This window comes from Drosophila subpulchrella, chromosome X (assembly GCF_014743375.2).
Source record: "Drosophila subpulchrella strain 33 F10 #4 breed RU33 chromosome X, RU_Dsub_v1.1 Primary Assembly, whole genome shotgun sequence".
NCBI lineage: Eukaryota > Metazoa > Arthropoda > Insecta > Diptera > Drosophilidae > Drosophila > Drosophila subpulchrella.
In genome coordinates this window covers 16,155,954-16,182,312 of record NC_050613.1, presented here as the reverse complement: position 1 = coordinate 16,182,312, position 26,359 = coordinate 16,155,954, and the positions used below count along the sequence as shown (strand labels likewise).

General features: G+C 40.1%; 3 protein-coding genes across 6 annotated transcripts; all 3 read right to left on the bottom strand.

Annotated features, from left to right (window-relative positions):
• Nucleotides 1–109: 109 nt before the first annotated feature.
• On the bottom strand, nt 110–11,839 carry LOC119556416 (alanine aminotransferase 1). Of its 2 annotated transcripts, none has more exons than XM_037868611.1 (7): nt 11,809–11,839; nt 7,586–7,829; nt 7,305–7,449; nt 2,630–2,719; nt 2,303–2,565; nt 516–1,339; nt 110–454 (listed from the first exon to the last, which is right to left on the bottom strand). In XM_037868611.1, the coding sequence occupies exons 1-7, from the start codon at nt 11,822–11,824 to the stop codon at nt 306–308; spliced, it is 1,731 nt and encodes a 576-aa protein (XP_037724539.1). In that variant the 5' UTR covers nt 11,825–11,839; the 3' UTR covers nt 110–305. The 2 variants fall into 2 exon arrangements, with proteins under 2 accessions (XP_037724539.1, XP_037724541.1); XM_037868613.1 differs by lacking the exon at nt 11,809–11,839 and adding an exon at nt 11,273–11,401.
• A 554-nt stretch (nt 11,840–12,393) lies between these two features.
• On the bottom strand, nt 12,394–17,071 carry LOC119557691. The gene is given in 5 exon segments (XM_037870564.1): nt 12,394–12,716; nt 15,725–16,220; nt 16,222–16,393; nt 16,395–16,459; nt 17,021–17,071. Coding segments are annotated over 5 exon segments (1,107 nt in total).
• Nucleotides 17,072–17,096: 25 nt separating this feature from the next.
• On the bottom strand, nt 17,097–25,742 carry LOC119557690. 3 transcript variants are annotated; one of them, XM_037870561.1, is made up of 6 exons: nt 25,566–25,742; nt 22,784–23,029; nt 21,201–22,471; nt 21,003–21,147; nt 20,586–20,939; nt 17,097–19,546 (listed from the first exon to the last, which is right to left on the bottom strand). In XM_037870561.1, exons 2-6 carry the CDS (start codon nt 22,970–22,972, stop codon nt 19,160–19,162), a joined length of 2,346 nt encoding a protein of 781 aa, XP_037726489.1. In that variant the 5' UTR covers nt 22,973–23,029; nt 25,566–25,742; the 3' UTR covers nt 17,097–19,159. The 3 variants fall into 3 exon arrangements, with proteins under 3 accessions (XP_037726489.1, XP_037726491.1, XP_037726490.1); XM_037870563.1 differs by having other exon boundaries at nt 21,003–21,141; XM_037870562.1 differs by having other exon boundaries at nt 22,784–23,024.
• Between the last annotated feature and the right edge of the window lie 617 nt (nt 25,743–26,359).

Genomic DNA, 26,359 nt, shown 5'->3' with positions numbered 1-26,359 from the left:
ATCAAGGACTACACATAGGTAACTGGGTTAATTGCTAACTGGAAACGTGTTGGTATCGTGGTGATAAAACCTGCGCGGGGGATGATATGGGTTTTACAAATTAGAGGGATGTCAAATTTTCACACATTTTTATATATATTTAATATATAAAGAAGAGAATAGAAGCGTTTCGTTATGATACAGTAACAAAGAGAGAAAAAAAAACAAGTATGGTATTTCATATTTTAATCCTAAGCTGGAGGATCGACACTTTTAACACAGGGATGTGGGGGGACGGGGGGCGTGGCGCAGGAAGTGGACCGAGTCTACTTGTACTTCTTCATGAAATCGGTGTGGAACACGCGGAACTTCTCCATCATCAGCTTCAGCTTGTCCGTTTGCGGGAGGATGGTGCTGCGGAAATGCCAGGTGCCGGGCCTTTGGCCAAATCCGCTGCCAGGAACAATGCAAATGCCTGCGTCAAAGAGATGCCAGAGATTATATAGATGAAACCACTTATGGAGATGTTAACTCACCGCTCGTCTCGAGCAGCTCAAATGCGTAGAAAACGTCGGGGGCCATGCCCTTGGCCTTGGCGGCCTCGATGGCCTTGGGCGGGATCTCGATCTGGGGGAAAACGTACATGGCGCCCTGCACGGGATTCACCTTGTAGCCCTCGAAGCTGCTGAGCGTCTTGTGGACGAGCTCGGCCCGCTCCTTGAGGGCGGCCAAGATTTCGTCACGCTCCTTCTTGAACAGCTCGTAGGAGGGCTCGCCGGGCTGCGGCGGATTGACCAGGGCACTCACAGCCACCTGGCCAGCGGTGGTGCTGCAGAGCGCCGCCGTTATCGACTTGGTCAGCATGGCCTTGACCTTGGGATCCAGGTTGAGCACCTCCATGTAGCCACCGCGGATGCCGCACTCGCCGAGGTAACCCTTCGAGGTGGACAGGAAGCTGACCAGCTCCTGGCTGCGGTAGGGTTCGCCCATCTCGTGGGCCACCTTCTTGAACGACCAGAACTTGGAGTTCTTGTCGTAGACATTGTCCTGGTACACCTCGTCGGCCAGCAGCAGTACCTTGTTGTCGTGCGCGAACTTGATGATCTCCTCGATGTTGTCGCGGGTGAGCACCTGTCCGGTGGGATTGCCCGGATTGATCACGACCAGGGCGCGCGGGTTGCATGTCTTCTTGGCCTCGTCGAAGGAACGCTGCAGCTCCTTCCTGCCCAGACTCCAGCCGGTCTCCTCCTCCAGGTAGTAGTCCACCTTGGTCATGCCGTACTCGGAGATGGTGGCCGAGTACAGTGGGTACTGCGGAATGGGCACCATCACACCTGGCGGCTTGCCGTCCACCTCGGAGCTGAAAAAGGGGGGAAATGGGTTAGAAATTGTTTTTAATAGGCGTATGTTATTTTCATTGGCTTCATGTTAATTAATTCAAACTATTTGTGTCGCTAATAATTGATAAAGCCTCGAATTACAACTGTTATATATTAAAATCAAATGATGAAGTAAAATTGGATTAAAACCTTATATACATAGATATGATTTTGGTAACTTATTTTTGGAAATCTTTAAAATCAAGCCATCTCAGTATTATAAAAGCATTGGAAACAATAAGCTCGGAATCATATTCATCTTAATTGCTTATAAAAATTATAGTTAATGTTTAGTTATAACAATTTTCAACTTAAGTTTTCCCCAAAAATCGCTTATAATTTTAAGGTTCTTCCGTAAATCTTTACAAAGACCATTTTGGTAAGAAGTTTAATACCTATTATAGGTTTTTTTTGTTTTGTTTGACTATTCTAAAAGATGTTATAGTCTTAATCGTTATATCTTTAGGGCTATAACAATTTTTAGTTGATGTCTAGTTAAAGTTTTAACCATAAGCCTCTAGCAATTATAATGCTCGTTTGCAAATCTTACAGTAACCCAACTAAATGGGTAAAAATAAAATGGATAAATCCAATCACTACTATATGTTTTTTTATAATGTTCTGTTTGATTATTCTAAAAGCTGTTGCAGTCTTTCAAATTAGATAAGATTCTCTGCTACTGAAACTGTGTGAACCTCCAGTAGTATTCCTAGTAGGAATTTCCTACTTATACCAAAATGAGGTAATAATACCCTTAAGCTATAAATCCATTAAAATAATTATCTCGCTGGCTGGCACTTTAAAGAGTTAGTCTGCTATAAGTGGGACACTTGCCCAAAAAAAACGCCATATCTCTGGCCTTATGAGATATCTCCCGAAAGAAGCGCCTTATCTTGGACAATCAAGAAAGTGTTTTGCCGGAATTGAGTCGACCTTGGACCTACTTGATCATGGCCAGAATGCTCTTGATGCCGGGAGAGGCGCCGGCGGTGAGGTAGATGTCCTGCCAGTCGCTGGCGATGCCGCCGTCGCGCCTCTCGATGTACTGGGCCGCCTGGCGACGCACCACCTCCAGACCGGCGGAGTCGGTGTAGGAGCCCACCGACTGGCCCTGGCAGCCATCCAAGATGGCACAGGCGCGCTTCTTCACGTCCTCGGGATAGTCGGGCGAGTCCAGCAGACGTGTCTCGAAGGTCAGAGCCATCAGCTGGTAAATAAATCAGTATATAGATTAAATAGTTGCTAATTAACTTAGTTCATGGCCAACTCACCTGTCGCAGGAAGGTCAGGGGCTGCTGGCCCATGGCATGGCAATCGCCAATGTTGGCCCGGATCACCTGGTCGAACGGCTTCTTGGCTCCCTGCAATCAAATTCAATCGAAATGGTTGGTAAATTACTCGATTGTTTACTCGGTGGCCAAATTCAATTACGATATGTACCCCTGGTAAGCAAATCAAATGAGCTTTTAATCTGTGGCTTTGCCTATGCAAATTACCCTATTTCAAATCGGAAATAGAACAAACCCTATAATTGGCCACAAAACACTTGACCGCATGGAATATTTACAATCAGGGTGATATAATCGATTTAACTGCAGTTTTAGTTCGATTTTGTTCAACAATGTGTCCTTGGACAAATAGTTTTCTATTTGGAGTGCTAGTTATTAGTATTATTATAGCAAAATTATTATCAATATTTTTATCAACGGAACTGCAACTTTAATTAATTTTTCTAATCACTAATGAATCATATGGGTTTAAAAAAGCGTTTATAATGGACTGTTCTTTTCTGTGGCTTATGCTTATAATATGACATGGGAATAAACAATAAAATACAAACAACATTTTTAACATTTCAATTTAAGCAAACTTTGGTAAAATACAATTATTATATTATAATCATAAATTATGATTTGATTCAGTTTAAACTTACTTATGAATTTAGAAGAATAATTTATTTTAACCTAGTAGAATTTCAAATACAATTCAATGTATACTTATAATAATAATACAAAATGGACTGGATTTTAAAAAGTATTTTAATTTAAATTCAATGTCTACTTATAATGAATACCCATATTAGGCAGGGTTTTACAAAGTATTTAATTTTCTTTATTATAAATAAGAACATATTGTGGTTCTACTGTTTTGAAAGAATGGTGCTTTAAATAAAACAAAGCTAAATACTTTGTAGTACACCCTTTAAATCCATTCAAGAGGTTTTGTAGAGTAGATTATAGCCCCTTATGGCTATCTAAAAAATTAATAAATACACCGAATATGGATCAGTGGCGTTTAAATGGGTTTCTATTTATAAGAAGACTTGTGAAAGTAAAGTTGCTTTGGAGTCTAACCAGTCTAATATCAATTTGTGAAAAACAAGTTATTGAAATGCGATGTGAAAAGTTGTTTTGTTTGGGTTTTAAATATCTTTCTAGGGTTCCTAGTCAAATTCAAAGAGTGCTCAGTAGTATTGCCATTCCAAACTAGCCTCATTATACCCCCAAACACCCATTATTCTGCCGCACGAATAGAGGTCACTCTAATTCGCTTTGCAAACTGTCAACAGAGTAACACACAATTTGCAGGGCACATGCAAGTTGCATTCATTAAAGGCCCCTCGTCTCGGGTTCCATTTTACCATGCTCGACTGGGCAATTTACCACATAATATTACGGAGGGTGGAGGAACTTGAGCTTGTGGGTATTGTGTGTATTCCGGGGCCTAAATAATGGAAATTGCGCCATGTAAGTGAGCTACATAGCAGTCGTTGACGTCACTCGGCACTCAAAGTGTGTGCCTGACAATGTAATTAATGTAGAATTAAGGAATTCACAGCTCAATACGCATGTATAATAACCAAATATTATGATACTTAAATTGGAAACATTCTTCGCAAAGTTCTCGCCGTGCAAACGTGTCCACCAAAGCCATCGCGCCACCTTATCGAATCTAGTTAATTATTTCCTTTTTAATTTCGAAAATTACTGATAAAAGCGTCGTTGCCAAGTCGAGGCAAATGGATTGCACTCGCAGTTTGCGGTGTGCTTATATATTTCATATTTCACATGGAAATATCTATAGAAATGAGGTCTATCGCACCTCAAAGTGAACAATGCCGGTGGAAGTATTAGACCAAACGAGTGATATACTAACTTAAAACTAGAAAAGGGTTCCCAACCACAGAGGTCTTACTTAAATTACGAGCTTAAAAGATCAATTTACAACCCATAAAAAAACCAAGTTATTAGCATCATTTACTTATAGTTACTAATGAATTGAACGCCGCTGTTCGCACTCATATAATTATTTACAGATTCGCTCTTCCATATTTTCTTGCTACTTATACCTATACCCTTCAATCATTTTGCACTTGAAATCGTTGTAAACAAACTTTTTGTGCTGCTAAGTGGCAATATAATTGATAACTATATACCCGTAGACTCGTATATAATCGTATAATCATATAGGCCTTGTATAAAAGGCGTTGGCAACCCAGACATTATCGCAGAACGGGCCAAAAGAATAATAATATGTTAAAACGATCAACGTATAGGTATAAACTGCTATGTATGTTGATAATAGAACCAGTTATAATATGAATAATGCATTGTATGAGAAATACAACTTGTATCTTTGGGACCAATTAAGATGTGATAGTTCATAATAATTCCTTAATGATATTTTACTATTTTACCAATTTAAAATACATAATTCCTTAGGAACAGGTCAAAAACCATAAATTCAAGTGATATGTAATATCAAGTAATATGAATAATGCATTGTATTAATTGTTAAATACGAAAATATGAGAAATACAAATTGTATCTTTGGTATCAATTTAGATATGATACTTCAGATGGAATTCATAATAATTCCTTAATGATATATTACTATTTTACCAGTTCAAAATGACATTATTCCTTGGGAACAGGATAAAAAAAACCATAAATTCAAGTGATAAGAATGTCTGCTGCTGTCAGATGATGGGTTTTTCTTGGCACATTGCCAAATCTGTATCGTGCATCTGTGCACAAGTGGAGGAATTTGATAAAACGCAGAAAGAACAACACCAGATTCAGTCGTGCGGATAAGGAAATCAATCGCAGCGGGAAAACTGGGGGGAAATCAACTGGCTGTCAGCGGCATTAAAACACACAAACACGCTGAATGTGAAAAGTCAGAGGGGCCAACAATGAATTTAAATATGTGAACAATATATTTTCTTTATATGTTATATGTACGTATATTGTACGTCTCGGGTCAGCAAAGTTCGAAGAGAATTTTGCGAACAAGAAACATCCAAAGAAAGCATGGTGTGTACCACATATTCCCATGGCTCATGCGCATGTTCGGTCTTTGTTATGATTTTTCACTTTCCCATTGATAAGGAAGAGCTCCACAGAATCATCCCGCCCACCCAGAATTTCCGCGCTTATGTAAGCCAAGTTGAAGGTCGTTCAGTGAACCCGTTTTGAGTCAGATACTCCTCTACTTCAATTACAGTCTAAGTAACGAAAATGTGGAATAATTACTCGCATTCATTATCAATTAAGTTTTTGGTCTCGTTATGGAAAACGGAATTGAAACTCGGGTCTTGAGATGAGAAAACGGGTAAGCGGCCTTTGGCGAGCTCCCTGGGGAAATATCATTCACACATGCCAACAGTACTTAAATTAATTACTTTATTGACTTGTTTACTCTGCCCCAAAAAGTGTAATTCCCTCAGCTCAAAGTTCACTGCACACATTTTCGGCATTATAAAGAATATGCTCCGTTTCAGATAAGTTTCGATAATTTTATGGCGGTAGAGTACAATTGCCCTGGGCTATCTAAACTTTTGAATTACTATTGATGGCCTTAACTACCCGAGATATTTTTGTCGAAAAATTATATTCGTTTTTAAATTTAAAAAAAAAAACTAAAGGCTTTGAAAACATTGCTTTTACTTATGGGAATTTTTGGCAATTTTAATTTCTTCAAGTGGTTAAGCCAAAACAAAAAACTCATATGTAGAAAAGAAAAAAAAAGAGCCTTCAAAAGCTTAGGGCATGTTAAATATTTAATGATCCATATTAATTTTAAAATTATTTCTAGTTCTAGTTAGATATGTATATTTCTTCGAGTGCCAAACATTTATTTTAGTGTACATACATTGTGTACATATCTACTAAAAACAAACAATTGTTTTGATCAGCTTTGTACTTTTCTTTGGCAAACATTTTCGCTCAAAAATTAATGATATTAAACATGTGTATGGCGAATAAAAATAAGTAGGTTCCATAAGTGCTGTACCCGCTGTTTTTGTAGGTTTTTTATTCAAACTTATAATACTTATTAGGACATTTTTGGAACTGTTTTGTTTTCATGTGAGCTTTTATGTACAAAACAAAAATCGTATCACTCAAAATCTTTGGAAATTTTTTTTAAAAATAGTTTAGAACATTATAAGGGAATATTTTATAAAATGTTTCTTTGGAAACCGTTAAGAAAACTGAAATATTTTTTTATATGATAAATATGTATATCTCAGTAAGCGCTACATTTTCTGGAACCGATTTGCGTGTTTTACCAGTGAATTTCTTTGATAGAAGTTAATTGCTTCTTTTCGTGGGTGTTATTTCAACAGGTGTTCTTGAAAGGGGGGCTCACAACTACGCGGTGAATGATTCAGCGCGGCGTTCCCGCCCATTCAAGCGTGAGTGTAAAAAATAAAAGGGCGGCAAAACAAACACAGGCACAGCTCACACACCCATACACATGTACATATAAGCACACACCGACATACTTAAAAAGATATAGCGTGCTTAGACATTAAAATGCGAGCTTTGAATTGCCATTAAATTGGGGGAATCAAAGGGGAATGAAACGCTGGATAATGGCGTCGCATTTAGCGCTTCGTTGGGCCCTGCTTTCGGATTAATTCCAGTAGTACCTAGTACTCACCTTGGCCAGCTCTCTCTCAATTTCTCCGGCGCGTATCACCAAAGGACCCCGAACCGCATACTCCATGGCTATGAAGTTGGGATTGATGTTATTTATTTGGAGCGCTTTCGACGACGACGGCATTTTGTGGCTGGTTGAAAACGAACTGAGAAAAAAATAGAGGAGGAGGGAATTCACGTTTTATCACTACTATTATATACTATTTTGTATCATATATGGGTGGGATAACTTTGTAATATCGCTTTTCCACTGTCTTTTTTTTTCGAGCGAGCGAAACTAACCGGCGGACGTCTAACGGTTGAATGAAATCGCCGCTTTTTCGCGTCGCTGCCGCTGCTGCTGCCGCCGTCGACGTCGTTGTCGTTGATTTCGCCGCACGTCGAGTGGCATTGTTGTTGTTGTTGTTGTTCTGCAGGAACGATTTCCAGCGGCGAATGACGTACTGCTGCTGCTGGCGCTGCTGCTGCTGCAAAGCGGCCGAAACCGTGGCAGCGGCGGGCTTAATTAGCATACGACTCATTATTTCTGCAACAAGAGAAAACCAGTTAATTGTTACTAATGGCACTGCCTAAAAAACCAGCGTCTAAATGGCAAAAAATTAGCAGCACAACAGTAAGAAGAAGAAAATGAGGAAACGAGGGTGAGTGCGGGTATAAGAGTCCAGGTCACATTTATAAGAGCGGCGAATTCGGGGCAGCACAGCTGTTATCAGTACACCGATAAAAAATCATATCAGCAATTAAAGAAACTCCAAGTAAATAAATTTTAAGTGTAATATACGCGGTAAAAACATGTAAAAATTCCAATGACTTTATAATATGGATGTTTTCAGAAGTTTAAATAAATGTGTGTATTTAAAAAGCCAGAAAATATAACTCCTTTTCTTGAAAAGTTGATATGTGATTAATTAATTTATTTATTAATTAATTAATTAATTCTTTATTTATTCAGCGCATTTTTCAGTCATAAAATATTTTTTGTACAGTTTAAGAAACCCAAACTTTCTTTCTGTGTAACAGTTTTGATCTTATCAAAACGGGACAAATTATCAGTAACATTTTTGGGGCTTATCAATGCCAATGCAAGTGGTTCGATAATTTATGAGGTTTTTGCTTATAAAAGGAAAAAAAAGCAAATTTTTAAAAACATGGGGAAATGTTGCATTTAAATTTGCCGCTCTGCTGCGGCGAAGTGCATTTAGTAAAGACGCAAACCACAACGGCTGCAGTTGGGCGCACATTTTCAAAATGCCACCCTTTGTACAAAATTAGTTTCTAACTCCTAGAATAAAAAGGAAAGAATGTAACAGATCTCGGAAACTATATATGCTGGAAAGTTGGTATTAGGCAAACAGGTTCTAGAGGTTCCCAACCACCGAAATGCCACGCCCACTCTAACGCCCGTAGAACGTCCACATTTCTGAAGATTTTGTTTCAGTGTAAATTGAAATTAAGTTTACTGATCAATACCTATCTAAATGCTGAGAATCGTAGCAATAGCATCATTATTTTTAAAGTTATAACTAAGTTAAACGGGATTTTGGCTAAAAGCGCGTTTAAGTCCACATGGATTGCCATTTGTTCTTAAATTTTTTTTAGTGAATTGAGTCCTTAAATATATACGGGTAGTAACATTTTGTTTGCCATTCTTAGTCTATTATTATTTAAGTTAAGATTAATTTGGTTTTCTCAGTGTGATGGTCGAGGCCCTCGACTACAGCTTTTCTTCTAGTTATAACTACAAAGTTTAATCTAAGCTAGAAACCATGTGTGGTATGTATGTAAGTACATAAATATGTATAAACCCTAATCCCATGATTTTTGGTTTCTTAGCATTTACGCACAGCAAATAATAAAAAAAATTTTTGTGAAATTAAAAATAGCAGCAATAAAAAGTAACTTGATGTGCCATCTTTAATTAAACCTCTTATCGCAGTGGTCGTTTATTTTCCAGCGGTAGTCAACGGATTTTTGGGCCATTTACTCTGGCATTATGTTTGTGATTTAATAGCTCTATTTCTCCATAAAACTCGTGGCGTATCATTGGTTGCCCCTATCAGTCGAGCGTACTTTTGACTTTGAGCTAAATCCGAGGGGCTTATCAGTGACGTCCCATTCCCAGCTTACGATTTCCCATCTTTCAGTTTTATATACATATATAATGTATTTAACGTTTCTGATTTTTGCACTTTGAATCGCTAATTGCGTTATGCAAAAAAAAAGAGGACAAAAGAATCTTTTAGAAACATGACAAAGACCAGAAATCGCATTACCTCCAACATACTATACTTTTTCGCACTGAAATCGGGCGTCAATCAGCCGCAGATTGTTTGCTTTCTTTTTAGCAACAGCGAATTTTTAGAAAATAAAAACGTACTAAATACAAGTCTGAAAAATACATATTTATGCCGTTCTATATATTTGTATGTATATACATAAATATATCGTTGGCATATAAAATGCGTTTTGTTTATTCAAGTCAAGTCAACACACTCAAACTCGTTGGAGAATAATTTTTTGGTTTGACTTGAAGATTCTTTGAAAACCGGTTGCTTTTTAGCTGGGATAGAAGATGGAAATAATAAAGGGGAGTGTGTTCAAATTGGCGATTTTGAAAGGGGACAAACATTTAAACAGTGATCTCTGGATAAGTTGTGCCAAAAAAAATTTTAGAATATTATTGTATACTTTAGAAATACAAATGTTATTTGGTTATGAAATATTTATCAGATCAGCGGATTACTAATTATGGGAAATATTAAACATTTAGAAAACATGAACTAGAATATATGTTTGCATATTTGCTTGATTTATTGTTGAAACGCATTATACCTAGGTGAAAATGATTATCAATGAATCAAACATGAATACATATTTATTTTTAAATTAAATTTAAAGCGATTTATCATAATGACTATATGATTTAAGGTCATTTCCACTTAGATCACATTTTTGGGATTGTAATGTTTTAAAGAGAATTATTAGATACCTGTATGAACATTTCTTGATTACTTATCTTGGTTATCACTGAATATATGTCAATTTATTTAAATATGATTTTTTTCACATACTATTTTGATTATCAGTAAATATGATTTTTAAACTAATGTGTGTAATTTAGAATCCACCAAAAAAAAATGTTTTTCAAAAACAACTTATCTTGCGCATAACTTTTGAGAGGCACTGTACCCCATTTGTTTGCGATTTGTTTTGACAACAAACCGCCTTATGTAACAGACTTAAAAAAATGAGAATATTATGTGGACCTGGTGCACTTTGCTCCGTAGCACCCCCTGCCCCTGCCTCACCCCCTGCCCCTGCCTCACCCCCCTAACCCCCCGCATTCTGGATTATCAGACGTGTTTGCCCGCATCCCAACTGGATAAGATAGTAACGATAAGGAGTCCAATTAGAACCTGGCCATCCGGATCGAGTATTTTTTCCCAACCAACTTGTAACCATAATTACTGCCAATCGTTGGCAAATTAAATTGTAACTCGATTGACACGTAGATGGGTGAAAATATAGTATGTTGTGCTAATTGGCTTGCTAAACAGCTGTTAACGCCGCACAAATTGAACACAAAAAAACAAATCGAAAAAAAAACACGGCACGCAATTCAATTAGGGAAACACGCAAAACGATAAACAAAATCAGGGTACTACTTTGTATCTATTTTTTTGGGCGCACAAATCACTTTCACTGTCACTTCCTCAGCGCTCCCAATTAGAATTTCTCGGCCACGGTGTTTATGTATATTTGCACATATATATATACATCGATATATATATCTAAACATATGTAGTTCAAGAGCGGAAAATCGATTTTTCGCTGCACTTTTTAATCGGTGTTCACCTTGGTGGGCGTTGCGCTATAAGTGGGCGTGGCGGTTATCTAACGGCGTTTGTTGTGATGCCAAAAATTTGCATAAACTTATTAATAAACCTATCATACACCGTGCATATATACCTAATGTGTGTGTGTGTGTGTGTGTGCGATGTGCGAGTGTGCGAGTTCCAATCAGAATCGAATCAGAAAATCAAAGCTCCTTGGCCGGTAGACGCAATTAAACAACTGAAATGAAACTGAAACCGAACCGAAATCGAATCGAGGTGCTGGCAATGTTTTTAGTTGTTGTTTTCAGTTGATTTACCGACTATGTGTTTTTCTTATTGTTGCAGCGCGCGTGTAAAAGTCACGATAATTAGGTTTTAAAAATATCACGCCTGCAGCCCTCGTAATTGGGGCTTTCGATAGAATGCGATAGATCGATAGACGATTTTTAATTGCAACACTGGAAAGCTCGAAAGATATTTCGAAAATAACGGAAAGATGTTAAATATCGCTATTAGAAAATGTTTAACAATTAAACGGATTTTTAAATGTCTCTATTTTTTAAATTAAATAAATTGGAAAATTAGGTATTTTTGTTTATATTAAAACATTAATGAACATAAATCTGAAAATCACAACACACAAGTGATCGCTTATTAAAATGTGCTTACCTCGATTTTTAAACATCTCTGCTCTCGTTGCCTCCAATCAGATAATTAAAGGAGTCATAAAAATGGTTAATTTTTTAAGGATTTCCAAGATGTTAGGGGACTATCATTAGCACTTAAGAGACATAGATCCATCTACGTGATCCAATGTTTTGTATCCAGAGCCATGAGGTTCAATAGAATAGCGGGGGCCCACGAACTCGAGGATGTTAGTTGGTTCTCTCTAACTTAATGTTTTTCCCGATCTGTAAAGTGTCGATCCTGATCGGTATAATATAAAAATGTGTAAATGTGACAAACAGTCTTTAAAGACCTACTTTGGTCTGACATAAATGTATTGGAACTATAAGTTTGCTAGAAGTATTATTCCTTATAATTTGGATAGTATCAATGCCACTTCTGCTAGAGCTTATAATTTTGGTTGAAGTTTTGAATAGGGCATATCCTGTATTAAGTATACAACAATAAACGTTCTCATTTTCCATTGTTTTATTTCACTCGAAACTTATAGCTAGTCAAAAAAAGGCGTAAAATTCTAGGGTTATGTACAGAGTGTGTTTCGGTTAAGGATAGACGCTTAATCATTGGCTACGTGCTGATGCCCATGATGGACTCAATGGAGAAGCTCAGCTTGGGCTTCTTTTCGGAGACGGAGGAGGGTGTTCCTGAGGTCGCGGGACTTCTGGTGGGCGGTATCGAGGGCGGTATCGTCGGCGGCACTGGCACTGGGTGATATAGCTGCTGCTCCTGGTGGACCGAGGCGGCGGCGGCGGCAACGGTGGCAAAGTACAAAGCGTTCCCGCCCAGCGTCGCCTCCATCACGTGGTTCAGTTCCGGATCGGCGAATGCCCGTCGTTTGCGCATGCGCTCCATCAGGGGCGAGCTAAACGTGGGAAATCGCTGCTTGTATTCTGGAAAGAATCAAAGAACGGAATACCAAAATTAGTGAGAGTTACGGGGGGCGTTATTACTACAAATTGCCGCGATTCGTCATGAATTGAACCCATTTATTATTGGGTAATCCGAGACACGCGACGTCGAGCCAGACAGTCTGGCACCGTCACCAGTTCGTTTTTCGGGATCGCCTCGCCACTTATTCGGAAACCAGATGGAAAACCCAAAAGAAGTCAATTGCTCTGGCTGTTGCCACATTTTTGCTCTTCTTCTCGAAGAGGTTTTTCCGTTTTGGTCGCGTCTCAGTTTACCGAATGCGACTCCCTCAAGTGATTGGAAAATGTGCGTACACACACATTTCGAGGCATCCGATTTCAATTGTTTTTCGTCAGTGGGAATAATTGCTATTGTTATTGTTGCCAGTGTTGTTGGGCATCAGTCATTTCCTGTCCACGTCCATGGATGTCCACGTTCAGCAGACAGAAGACGAAAGGCAGGAGAGGATCTCCAATTACGGACGGGCCAGACAGTCTGGCACCGTATGGAAAACCGGGGGGAGAAGGGTCATGAATATCCATCACTTCAGCTGGGCTATCTATGTAACTGAGTCCAGTGATTTCCAAATTGGAAAGTGAGTTTCGAACATTTTATTAGGTGTCTAGGGGTTTTTCAAAATCTACTTCCGAAAATTCTCTACAATATCAATTTTTATACCCGTTACTCGTAGAGTAAAAGGGTATACTAGATTCGTCGGAAAGTATGTAACAGGCAGAAGGAAGCGTTTCCGACCCCATAAAGTATATATATTCTTGATCAGGATCACTAGCCGAGTCGATCTAGCCATGTCCGTCTGTCCGTCTGTCCGTCTGTCCGTCTGTCCGTCTGTCTGTCCGGATGAACGCTGAGATCTTGGAAACTATGAGAGCTAGGCTATTGAGATTTGGCGTGCAGATTCCTGAGCTTCTTACGCAGCGCAAGTTTGTTTCAGTAGAGTGCCACGCCCACTTTTACGCCCACAAACCGCCCAAAACTGTGGCTCCTACAGTTTTGATGCTAGAATAAAAATTTTAACTGAAATGTATTGTTCTCATCAATACCTATCGATTGATTCAAAAAAAAGTTTGCCACGCCCACTTTATCGCCCACAAACCGCCCCCAAACTACAAAAAATCGTAAATATGAACGTGGATATCTCGGAAACTATCAAAGATATAGAATCAGGATTTCAGATTTAGATTCCGTAGCTTTGTACGCAGCGCAATTTTGATACGCGAATATGCCACGCCCACTCTAACGCCCACAAACCGCCCAAGCCTGTGGCGCCCACAATTTTCATGCTAGATACAAAATTTTAACTGAACTGTATCGGTCTCGTCAATACCTATCGATTGACCAAAACAAAATTTGCCACGCCCACCCTAACGCCCATAACGCTTAAATCTGTCTACCGCCGGTAGGTGGCGCATTTCAGTCTTGCTTTGCTGCTTGCTTATTTCCATTTCCCTTTGGTCCCTTAAGCTGAGTAACGGGTATCTGATAGTCGAGGCACTGGACTATAGCGTTCTTTCTTGTTACTTATCGATGTGATAGGGTTTTAAACTAATAGATTAAGGGTTTAAGGGTTTAACCTCAAGGACATTATAAAAGGTTTTTTAATTGGGCAATAAAATCCATGTTCTAGATTTTCCAAGCACTTAAAAAATCAATCTGATAAGCCATAATAGATATCATTTATCTTTTTGGTTCAAGGTATTATATCTCCGCTTTTTTTTTTTTAATATTTGCTTAAAATGTTAAAGATTTTTTCAAGAGTTAAGCTTTTTTAACTTCAATAATGGTGTATTTAAATTTCTTTTCTATACTATTAGGTCATAAATAAAAGGTCAATGTTAAAGATTATTTTAAGAGTTACGCTTTTGGAACTTTAATAATTATGTATATAAATTTGTGTTCTTCTTTACTTTTAAAATCATTAAATAATTTTATACCTTAGGATTTTTATACCCGTTACTCGTAGAGTAAAAGGGTATACTAGATTCGTCGGAAAGTATGTAACAGGCAGAAGGAAGCGTTTCCGACCCCATAAAGTATATATATTCTTGATCAGGATCACTAGCCGAGTCGATCTAGCCATGTCCGTCTGTCCGTCTGTCCGTCTGTCCGTCTGTCCGTCTGTCCGTCTGTCTGTCCGTCCGGATGAACGCTGAGATCTTGGAAACTATAAGAGCTAGGCTATTGAGATTTGGCGTGCAGATTCCTGAGCTTCTTACGCAGCGCAAGTTTGTTTCAGCAGAGTGCCACGCCCACTTTAACGCCCACAAACCGCCCAAAACGGTGGCTCCTACAGTTTTCATGCTAGAATAAAAATTTTAACTGAAATGTATTGTTCTCATCAATACCTATCGATTGACCCAAAAAAAAGTTTGCCACGCCCACTTGAACGCCCACAAACCGCCCACAAACTTCAAAAAATCGTAAATATGATCGCGGATATCTCGGAAAATATCAAAGATAGAGAAATGGGATTTCAGATTTAGATTCCGTAGGCTTGAGCGCAGCGCAAGTTTGTCACGCGAATATGCCACGCCCACTCTAACGCCCACAAACCGCCCAAGCCTGTGGCGCCCACAATTTTCATGCTAGATAAAAAATTTTAACTGAAATGTATTGGTCTTGTCAATACCTATCGATTGATTTAAAAAAAACTTTGCCACGCTCACTCTAACGCCCACAACGCTTAAACCTGTCTACCGCCGGTAGGTGGCGCATTTGCTGCTTGCATATCTCCATTTTCCTTTGGTCCCTTTAGCTGAGTAACGGGTATCTGATAGTCGAGGTACTCGACTATAGCGTTCTTCCTTGTTTTAATTTAAGTTAATAGCAAAAACGAAATTATGGCAAAAAGGAATTTCCTTTATGAAAAAGATTATTCTTTTAAAGAGACTGTTTTCTAAAATCCAAAGTTTGAAAGGGTACCTTTATTTCCAGGGTTATAAAGTTTAATCCTAAATTGTGGTGTACTAACCTTCCATGGCAGCGGTGATGTGGAGCGTGGACTGCTGCAGGCTGCGTAATCTCTGCTTGTAGATCCTCTTTTGGGCCATCAGGGCCTGTCGGGTGGCGGATGAGGAGGAGTTGGTCACAGTTGTAGCAGGATGCGGATGTGGATGTGATTGTGGTTGTGCCGGCGGTGGTGAACTGGAGGCCAGAGAATCTTCGCCCTCGCTGCTGGAGTTGGCATTCAACGGCGGCATTCTCGGTGGCCTCGTGGATGAGGACGTGGTGGCCTCCAGGGCCTCCATGGTTTGCTGGCGGCGCAGGGCCACCTGGGCGGCCATGACCCGCTGGCGATCCACAACCAATTGGCAATTGGGGCAGCAGCACTCGCGCCAACGGCACAGTCGCTTGTGACCCTTGACACAGGAGATCACGCCGTGATTGCGGCACCTGGCACACTTGGGCGTCCTCAGGAGACGTCGCTCCCGCTGGCAGATCCTGGCACTGGCGTCCTTGCTCATCCTGACTTTGCTGATCGACTAAAAGGATGCGGACCGGGGCGCGAACATTTAAACACTGGCCACCGCAGCTACTTGTCGCCGTCAGACAGTCTGGCAGCGTCAAGTGGTTTTCGGTTCTGCCTTCTCGACGCTCCCAGGGGATCCGAGGTATATGTATGCACGTTCTACCCGGGTATTCGACTATCTGAGGGATCGCCCTTGGTATCGGGCCCTCGCCTGCCATTGGCTGCTAATCGCTGGCTCTAAATATAGACGATCCAATGGCCGCACAGATGTCTCCCATCAGCATCCGAAAGATACGTTCTGCCACAGGAAAACCTCACTAAATTGGACTGAAAATGTTTGTTGCTTTTTGATATAGCTCTGGGAAATTGAAAATAATGAATATGATATTCTACTTATCAATATTTTAGCCTCATTACTTTAACCCAATATCAATTTTGAATGGCACGTTTAACTTATAACATTTTTTTGGGCGGGGGTTTGATTGGTTGCATTGATTATCTGTATATAAAAATGAAGTTTTAGCTCTGTAAATAATTTAATTAATATTTTAACACATAAATATATTTATGTTTTTAACTTTTTAGCAAAAATTCATTCATAATAATTATAAATAAATATAAGATGATAGTAAAGTAGACTTAGCAAATATTGCTCGTGTTAATGAAATTCCGTATAACTCGTATCTTCTTATATTCCCTTGGTTTAAATTTTCGAACATTACCTGAACATACGTAAGCCAAGAGGCTCCACAATTTCACTTTAAACATCCGGTTTGACTTGAAGAAGCTTCACCGTACTTTTCCCATCCGCACGTCTTTGTTTGGACTCTGTATTTCGTGAAAGTGCATATTGATTTCTGGCCGTCTTCCTTTAATATCTTTATTCGTATATTTGACTCAATTTTGGTTTACTTGTATAACAATTTGTAGCATTATCTTTATAGCACATACATTTATATTAATTTATTTCCGTATAAGTACAAATTCAACACGAGTTAGCTTTATCGTTTCATTAGCTAATAGTAGGTAAAAAAAGAAAAAAAATTCTCAGCGGTTTATATTCTAGTACGTGTTTTCAGGGGAGGACTTTCCATTTGATGCCTTTTAAATGCCTTTTCTATATATGTCTGTGTATATATATTTATATATTTCTGGTGCAGAGCGTTTCACAAGTATCAGACGGCTAGGCTTTAAAGTTTCCGGAAAAATGATGGCCAACTTGAGGTGATTGTCAAATATTAACGAATTCAGCCAGCTTCCAATAAAGATATGTAATCGAATTCACCATTAAAGGTGTAAAAGTGGAAACCTGGTTGTGCAAACCGAATCAATATATCATCTCACACCAGTCCTTACAATTGTGAAACGCACTGTCCCTGTGAGTATATAATATGTGTTCATTTAGTAAGTGTAATTCAAAAAGTTGACCGAGTTCTATTAGAGGATTACGTAGATTAAAGCTTCAGCTAGAAGTGTGCCAGGTTTCGATTCGATTGGTTTGGTCAAAATACAGGTGCGACTAGGAAGGGACTGCCAAGGACTATACGATTCGAGTGCGTTCTATTAAAATCCACAAAGATCCAACGGACAATCTGGTGATGGTAAACAACGTTGATAATCGTTCGATTATTTGAATTATAATTACTTGACTTACAAAGAATCATAAATGCTTGCAAAGTTATTGTCCTTTACTGTTCAAAAACGCTCTCTAAATGGAAATCTATATGTGTCCGTACTGGTGTGTGTGTATATATATATATCCCCGTTAAAAAGTTTTTGATCCTTGAACCAACTAAATCTAATTACAAAACACGCGGCTCTACAAAATTCGAACGAACGCAAATCACAAAAGTACAAACTTCACACACATATATATAAGTATATGTTTAATACGATATCATAATATATATCTCGGCTATAGATTGTAACTACCGTAAATACTTTTGATTTCCTTCGAAACGATTATACGCTCTTGACACAGACGCACTCTGAATTCACTTCATTTGCTATTATATCACAATGCTTAAAGGGCTCAACCGCATCTCTATTTTCGAGTTTTAATTTCGATTTCGATCGGGTTTCAAATTCAACAACAATTGATTGCCAAACGACGATCTATCTATTGAGTTTTCTAGTATAACAGGCTCACTGGTCGCTAATCTATATCATACAGCTGGCGAAATAATTGGTTAACCTTGGTTCAGTGGTCTTATATGATTTTACTACGATATCCCTTAGTTTCCTTTGGGTTTTGCTATTCAAAAAATTATGCTCAGGGAGTGGGGGATACCGTTAAGTGGGAAATTTGAGTGTCCAAGTGGCAGATGATCTTCAAATATGAAAACAATTTGAGTATGGAAATGCTAGATTTGTAGGGTGTTTTGGTTTATACTTTGACATATTGCCTTTTAAAGAAGTTAGAACGGACAGTTTTGTTGCCAAAAATCTTGTTTGCTATAAGGAAATCTCAGCCATATCCAAAATTCCAGACCCTCCAAGTTCTGCAATTATTTCGCTTGTTGTATGCGACAAATTTCAACAAATGTGTGCTGCATCTAACAATAAAAATCCTTACATCAAATTTAGTGCACGACAATATTGGTATATTGTGTAACTAGTTAATAGACTTGTTTGTCCTTTGGTGCGGGTTTTTAGATTACATGGCTCTATAATAATACTTCTGGTTGTGTTGGTAAGCAGTAGAAAAGTAAGAAATTCTCATGGCTAAAGTGTGGTAAATGCAATTTTCCACAAGGTTTTCTGTTTTCTTTCTTTTTTTTTTTGGTTTTCCCTTAAAGGTATCTCAAAAGGGGTTTTTCCAACTAAAAGGCGGTAAATTGAGTGCCAGCTAAGCGGAAAATTTCGCAGTTGGTGTGGGGAAGCCGCCTGTGATCTCGGTGATCTCGGTGATCTCGGGATCCTCTGATCTTCTGATCTCTAGACGATGCTGTTCCGCTTGGCGGTGGAGCGCTGCAGGGTGTTTTGCATGGCGGCCACCACCGCCTCGGCGCCGCCCGTGAAAATCGGCTGATTGACCGCCCGCCGCAGGACATGCCACATGGCCACCGGCTTCCTCAGCGAGGAGAGCATCTGGTGCCAGTGGCGCAGGCCCTTGCCCACCGCACAGCTGCCGGCCACGATGTGTCCCAACGGGGTCACCCCGCTCGTGGTCACCCCGAACACGGTCACCCGCAGCTGGGCGGTGGTCAGACTCGGCGGCGGCACGCTGAAGATCATCGACTCGTTGAAGATCGGACTGCGATCCTTGCGCTTCAGCGAGGTGCGCTTCTTCAGCACCTTGCGATCGTTGTCCATCAGGTAGACCTGTCAATAGAGGGGAAAAGAAGGGATTATATACTATTGGTCAGAAAACCCATTTTAGAAGTGAGTTGATCAATATGTATGTACTAAGGCTCAAAAATTGGCAACCTCATCGAACTCCATTAGGCCAATCTATGAATCAGCTGAAGATTGTAATTGGTGACCCCGATTCTTGTTTTACAAAATTTATTGGTCACAAAATATATGTACCAAGGGTCAGAAAATAAAAAAGAAGTGCATTCCATCGTCTAACTTCAACTTGGTGACCCCGATTCTTGTTTTACAAAAATTGTTGGTCACAAATTATATGTACTAAGGGTAAAAAAATTAAAAAGAAATGCATTCCATCGTCTAACTTCAACTTGGTGACCCCGATTCTTGTTTTACAAAATTTGTTGGTCACAAAATATATGTACCAAGGGTCAAGAAATTAAAATAAAAATGCATTCCATCGTCTAACTTCAATAAGACAATGTATGATAACTGAAGGTTGTAGTTGGTGACCCCGATTCTTTATTTAAAACAATCAGTTGATTCGAAAGTATGTAAACTAGTCCCAATCAAAAACGAGTAATAAGAAATTGTATTTGAAGTGAAATCCAAAATATCTACTTGCTTCTTTAAGCCATTCTTACACCAGCTAAGTATTGTAAACGGTGACCCCGATTTATGATCTTAAAATGTTAAGCCGATATAAGACCAGATAATATTAAGTTCTTAAGGTCAGAAAATGGAAACGAATGAAGATAGTTAGTAATGACTTCAATGCTTTCTAGAGCTTTCTAAAATTTTCAACGAGTCCTATCTATTGATATATGACTTGGAATTTTTTTTTATAAATATTCATGAATTATAATTGAGCGGATATGCGAAAACTGTCTAGGTATTATTAAAAATATATGTAAAATTCTATCGTGGGAAGAACACATAACATTCTGCATTAAGTTTAATCTTTCATCATTGTAGTTGGTGACTCCGAAATTATTTTTTTTCCCCATAATAGTATTTAACGTAGTTTCTATGATATAGTAGGGGCACCCACCTTGACAAAAACGCTGTGCACGGTTTCCGCGGACTCTGGCGCCGGCTGGTCCCCATCCAGCTTGAGGTTCCTGGCCTTGACCACCACGATGGTCAGCCGCTCCGCCGTGGGCAGGTAGCTCAGGGAGAACATCAGCTCGCCCCACCGGGCGTTGCACTTGCGGGAGTCGGAGAGCGGTATCCAGGTGGTGATGGGTCGTGGCAGCTCCCCGATCTCCATCTCCGCCTCCCCGATGAGCGTGTGGGCGGGGCCGTTGTGGTACAGATGGAACCACAGGGAGTGGCGAGCCTGTCGCTTTTGCAGCCAAAAGTTGAAGCTTTCATTGTAACTGGGTGTTAGCGCGTCCTTGACCACCTGAATTTAAAGTGTAATTCAAGTGATTAGGAAATATCCAATAAATCCAGACCAGTTGCCCACCTTGGTTTGCATGGCACCGGGATGATCGGGCACCAGGTAGATGCGCACAAACGTGTCCAGAGACTCTACGCTAAAGGGACATATGAGTCCCTTGGCCTCCAGGACACTAACAGTCAGTTCCATGCCCTCGTTGCAAATGCTGTTCCTTAACGAAAACGATAAAACTGATCTGTAAGATATCTCTGGGTAACAACTCACTTGTCGTAATTAAGACCAATGCACAAGTAGCCGGTTATCTGGGTGTACGGCTGATCCAATTGCTCCAGGAAGAACGTTGAGTCCGAAGTCACGGAATCACACGAGATGGCCCTCTCCAGATTGATGCCCTCCATCGAATTGGCCACCGATCCCGAGCCGGAGTCCAGGGATATCTGGGAGCTGTTCCTGCGGCCCAAGCCCATGCCCAGGCTCAAAGTGGAGTCCTGTCGCAGCAGAGAGCGTCCAAAAGACCAAGTTCCATTGCCATTTCCGTTAACATGTCCCGATCCGGATCCGGTTCCATTGCCATTGGCCATGGGACTTGGACCATTAACGCCCAACTTACGGAACAGATAATCCTCGGAGATGGTCTTTTGCAATAGATGCGGTCCTTTGACCCGTTGCGAGAGCCCAGTAAAGGGATTCGTGGTGTTGTGGAGCTTGAGGAGTCTGCTGGAGAGGCTTTGGGTTTCCACAAAGGGATTGCCATTGTGATGGGAGCTGGGAGCTTCTGCTGGGGCAGGAACAGTTGGAGCAGGAGCCATGTCAATTGGAGCTCTTGGAGCAGCCTTCGGACTTTCGGAGATGGTGGCATTCTGCAGAGAAGCAACCGTGACCTCTAGAGGATCGGTAGTGGGATTACTGGGCATCTGCTCCGTGGACTCGCACAGAAAGGGATTGGTGCTGGAGTTTCGACGCTTCAGCGCAGGCGCTTTCCTCTCACCCTCTGGCGTCGGGGTCACCACGGTCTTCTCCGGCTGACCTCCACCATTGATGCCCTGCTGCAGGGACACCTGTCGCTTGGCAATGGGTCTGGGTATGGCCGTGCCCGAAAGGTTCACCGGCACGGCGTTGGTGAGTCGAGCCGGCGGAGGTGCCTCCAGAGGCTGGGGCAGGACACCACCACCACCAGCTGCACCCACAGTTGCAGCATTTAGACGAAGGCAGGAGCGACGCTCCTGATCGACGGGATTGGCCATCTCGCTAGTCGTAGTCACCGTGACCTCGTTGACCTGGCTAAGGGCGAACGTGACCGTTTTATTCGGATGCGGAGCCGGTCGATTGGGCGGCGGAGGTATGCGGATATTCGTATGGGGCAGGTGCCACATGGGTGTGGTGGCCTCCAAGACGCCACCGTTCAGCAGGAGCAGGTGCGTCTGCGTCTGCGCCTGCGCCGTTTGCTGGGAGCGGTGGAAGTCCTCCTTGTCGATGGTGTCGAAGCGCTTGAAGCTGCCGCTGGTACTCAGAAGGAACTCCGAGCCGGATTGGATCTGCAGGGGGTAAATGCGGAATGGGATTGGTTTATTTACTTATAAATCCGAACTTAACCAAGGTTAAAACTAAATGAAGTGTATTTTAGGTTTGGTATTTTTGGTATTCGATACTTTAATACGATATTTGAAATACTCTTATAATTCTCAACTTCTTTTTTCGATTATAAAGAAAAATATTATTATGTTAGTTGATCATCAAACAAATTCAAAAGTTCTAATAAAAGTAATATTTATAACATATACTGGGCTGTCCCAGATATCTTATGACTCCCAGAAATCATAAAGTTCTTAAAACACCAAAATACCTACACTGGCCATATAACCGTTGGCATGGAAGAGCTTTTGCTTGTGGTTGGACAACCCGATCTTCTCCTCCTTGCTGGATCGCATCCGCATCCAGTTGGCGGCCCTCGGACCAAGACAATGGCAGGCGAACAGGATGCCCAGGATTAGCACTGCCAGGAGCAGTAGGGCCAAAGAAATGGTGAAGCTCATCATATCCAAGCGAGTGCCATCCGTGTATCACTACCAATCCTGATCCATCTCACAGCTTCCCTTCAAGAAATAGAATAGAATGAGTTTGATTATTTTTTAATTGTTTTTTAGTCTTGGTAAATCTGTCTAGTTTATCAACACTTATTAAAGTATTATTTGTTTTTAAAATAGCAGAGATCAAAGATTAAATAATCTACGAATTCTAAGGCTTAAGTACGAGCTCAAAGTGCATTTTCCCGATTTCCCGCTCTAGTAAGGCAGCTGACAATGAATCATTTTTCAACAGCTTATCCCCATCTAAAAACGAAAATAAAACCCAAATGTTTTCATTGGAAACTGATGACAATGGGGCAAGGGGTGGGGTTGGTATTTTAGAGATTTTGAAAACACTTTCATCTAGCATCGCTTTACACTGAGCAATTTGCCTCATCATTGCGAGTTGGGCGTGTTTTTTGGGGGGCGGGGACAGGTGCTCGTTCTCGTTCTCAATCACAAACGTTGACAGTTTTTCAATTGAATTTGTAACCGAAGACGCAGCATTGCCACTTCAAAGCGGAGGCGACCAGAAGGGGTGATGCGAAGGGGGATGGTCCACCATGACATGACAATGGATCATCCGCTGACAGACTGCCGAAACTCTTTATCACACACGTTATCATCCGCTCTGGGCTGACGTCGGTGGGCGCTCTAGGAACTTAGGTAACTTGGGACTTATGACGGACTACAGGCAAACTTCCTTAAAGTGGACAAATAACTGGCACATGACAAAGCCTACTAGGATTTGCAGAACGATATATAATATAAGCCAAGCCATAAGGTGTTTGTCACAAATACGAAATTGAAATAAAACATATGTCCATTTAAATATAGAGTCTTATATTATAGGAAGTTTTAAAATTACTTAAGTATATATCGTTTTAAAGGTGATCATAGCAGATTTTTAAACTATACCTTATAGCAATAGCTTTTATATTTAATGTCAGTCCCTAGATACTATTTTATTTACGGTTAAGAACCACTTCAAATAAAAGAAACAGAGGTAATTATTCAAGTTTCACTGTACTTGACCAAGTCCATTAAGTGAAAGTGTTCGCTAAGCCTTGGTACTTATTTTCCCAACATTCTGTCCACTTTCATTTGCCCGGTAATGCGCGCTAGTGCATCGCACTCAGTTCATTGAGCTGGGCATTAAGTCGGTTTAATTAAATGCCTCGGAAAAGTGCAACACATTTAGATACGAAAGCAGGGGTTCGTCCATTGGAGCCCCTTAAAATAGCATGGTACACCATATAAATTAAAACGTGTAATAAGTGCTTAATTGGCCGTTCACACTCTTTTGAGTGTTTACAGTGCGGAAAAATGGTGTGATAACTTTTTCAAGAAGAGATTGGCTGGGAAATAAAAAAAAAAAACAATTATAAGATATTCATTATCAAAAACGAGGCTACGTTTTATAATCATTGAGGAAATAATACAAAATATTTGCACTTAAATTAGTTAGATTTTCTTTTTATCCAAATATTATGAAGACAGCAATGACATTAAATTGCATTTTATGATAGTGTACATTATATTAGGCTACAAACCCCACAAGGGAATTAGCTATATAATAAACAAAATACATCAAATCTTAAGCTATATTATGCACTGATAAAAAAAAAGGTAGCAAAGGCTTTAATTATATATTATTAGGGTAAATATGACATCATCGTGTCTACTATTTAATATGCGTTATATATTTAAAATGATTTGTCTTACATTTAAAATTATATTAAAATAAGATATTATCAATTCATTATGGAAGGTTTTTTTTTAACAAGTCCACTTTTTTATCAGAGCCCATAAAAAATAGTGATGAGTTAAGAAAATAACTATGGCAAAGGGGTATATGAAACCTGTTACATAAAATAAGTGCTCTAAAAAACATAACAACCTCCGCAATTCTAGGTAATTGCTGTCGTAATTGGCCGTTAAAATTTGGCCAGTGTAGGGCCGAGATGGCCGCACATCGTCGGGGCTTAGGAGGTCTTTTGGCCGGGCCAAGAGGCAGCAGCCAGCCGAAGTGGCACTTTTCATTAACCTACTGAGGGGTCGTTCCACTGGCACCGCTCTGTCTTTTGTTGCTCCAGGTGCACACACTCACGCACGTCCCCCAATATCTGATATTTACATATATACTATACTATATACTATATACTACACACTATATATGTACCATACTCTTGGGCCTGAAAGTGTCGCCCCGAATTAGCCAGAGATGACCTCTTTTTGCGGCCTCATAAATGGGACAAGCTGGAAAAATGAATGCTAGTCACGTCAGCGAGAGACAACTGTAGCCCTTAGCCCACTTAAATGCCAAAAAAAAAGAAAACAAAGAACGGAAATCAAAAAGTTTTCACTGTGAAATGGAGAGTGAAAAGCAGGCGAAAGTCAAAGTAATCAGAAATGGGGAAAGGCAGGAGATGGAGGCTCAAGATAAAAGGCCAAAAATCTAGAGCAACACACACAGACACACACACACAAAATAACAGCTCATTTGGATTTCCCTGGGTTTTCCCATTTAGTTTTGCACTATAAAAAAAGAGCATCGCCTTACCTTATTTGAACAAGTTATTATTCATTTGGCCTTTTTTTTGTAGCAACAATTATTGTATCACTTTGATTTAACAATAAAAATAATAATAACAAGTAGCAGCGCTGCGGAAAGAGGAAGAGAAGGAAGCGGAAGTGCGGTCGGAAAATTCGCTCATTTTCGTAGACCGTTCGGTGCCAAAACTCGCGGCCAACTGGGAGAAAGCTGGCCAAACAGCAACAACTTTGGTCCACTTTCGCCGCTTTTCACACGCTCTCTTTTTAAAATTGGTTATCTAAACTTTAAGCTTTGCTTTGAAAGAAAGTTGTATTTCCATCTATATCCAGGTTTTAATCTCGGTAAAAGCTTGATTTCGTCCAAGTTTTAGCTTCAGAACAAGCTTTTGCCATAAAGGATAATTATGGTAGAGGTCACATCCTGTTTTCAGTTTTAGGACAAGCTTTTATAGGATTATAGGATGATTATGGCAATGGTCGACTCATATTTCGTCCTGTTTTCAGTTGAGGAAAAGCGTTTGGCAAAAAGGACGATTATGGCAGTGGTGAATAGTTGAATTTCGTCCAACTTTCAGTTTTGGGACAAGGTTTTGCCATTAAGTTTTGTAGTGGTCGCCTCGGCAAAAAGTTGACTTTTATTTCGTCCTGTTTTCAGTTTTAGGAGAAGTTTTTGGCATAAAGGACGATTATGGTAGGGTTCGCCTGGGAGCAAAGTTTAATTTCGTCCAACTTTCAGTTTTGGGACAAGGTTTTGCCATAAAGTCTGGTAGTGGTCGCCTCAGAAAAAAATTGACTTTCATA

Coding starts and splice junctions, on each gene's coding strand:
- LOC119556416 (XM_037868611.1), bottom strand. Junction 7,450..7,585: donor CAACCGTTAGACGTCCGCCG/GTTAGTTTCGCT, acceptor TTTTTTTCTCAG/TTCGTTTTCAACCAGCCACA. Junction 2,720..7,304: donor TTGAGAGAGAGCTGGCCAAG/GTGAGTACTAGG, acceptor ATTTGATTGCAG/GGAGCCAAGAAGCCGTTCGA.
- LOC119557690 (XM_037870561.1), bottom strand. CDS start 22,972: ATGATGAGCTTCACCATTTCTTTGGCCCTACTGCTCCTGGCAGTGCTA. Junction 21,148..21,200: donor ATTGGTCTTAATTACGACAA/GTGAGTTGTTAC, acceptor GTTTTCGTTAAG/GAACAGCATTTGCAACGAGG. Junction 20,940..21,002: donor CCGGTGCCATGCAAACCAAG/GTGGGCAACTGG, acceptor CTTTAAATTCAG/GTGGTCAAGGACGCGCTAAC.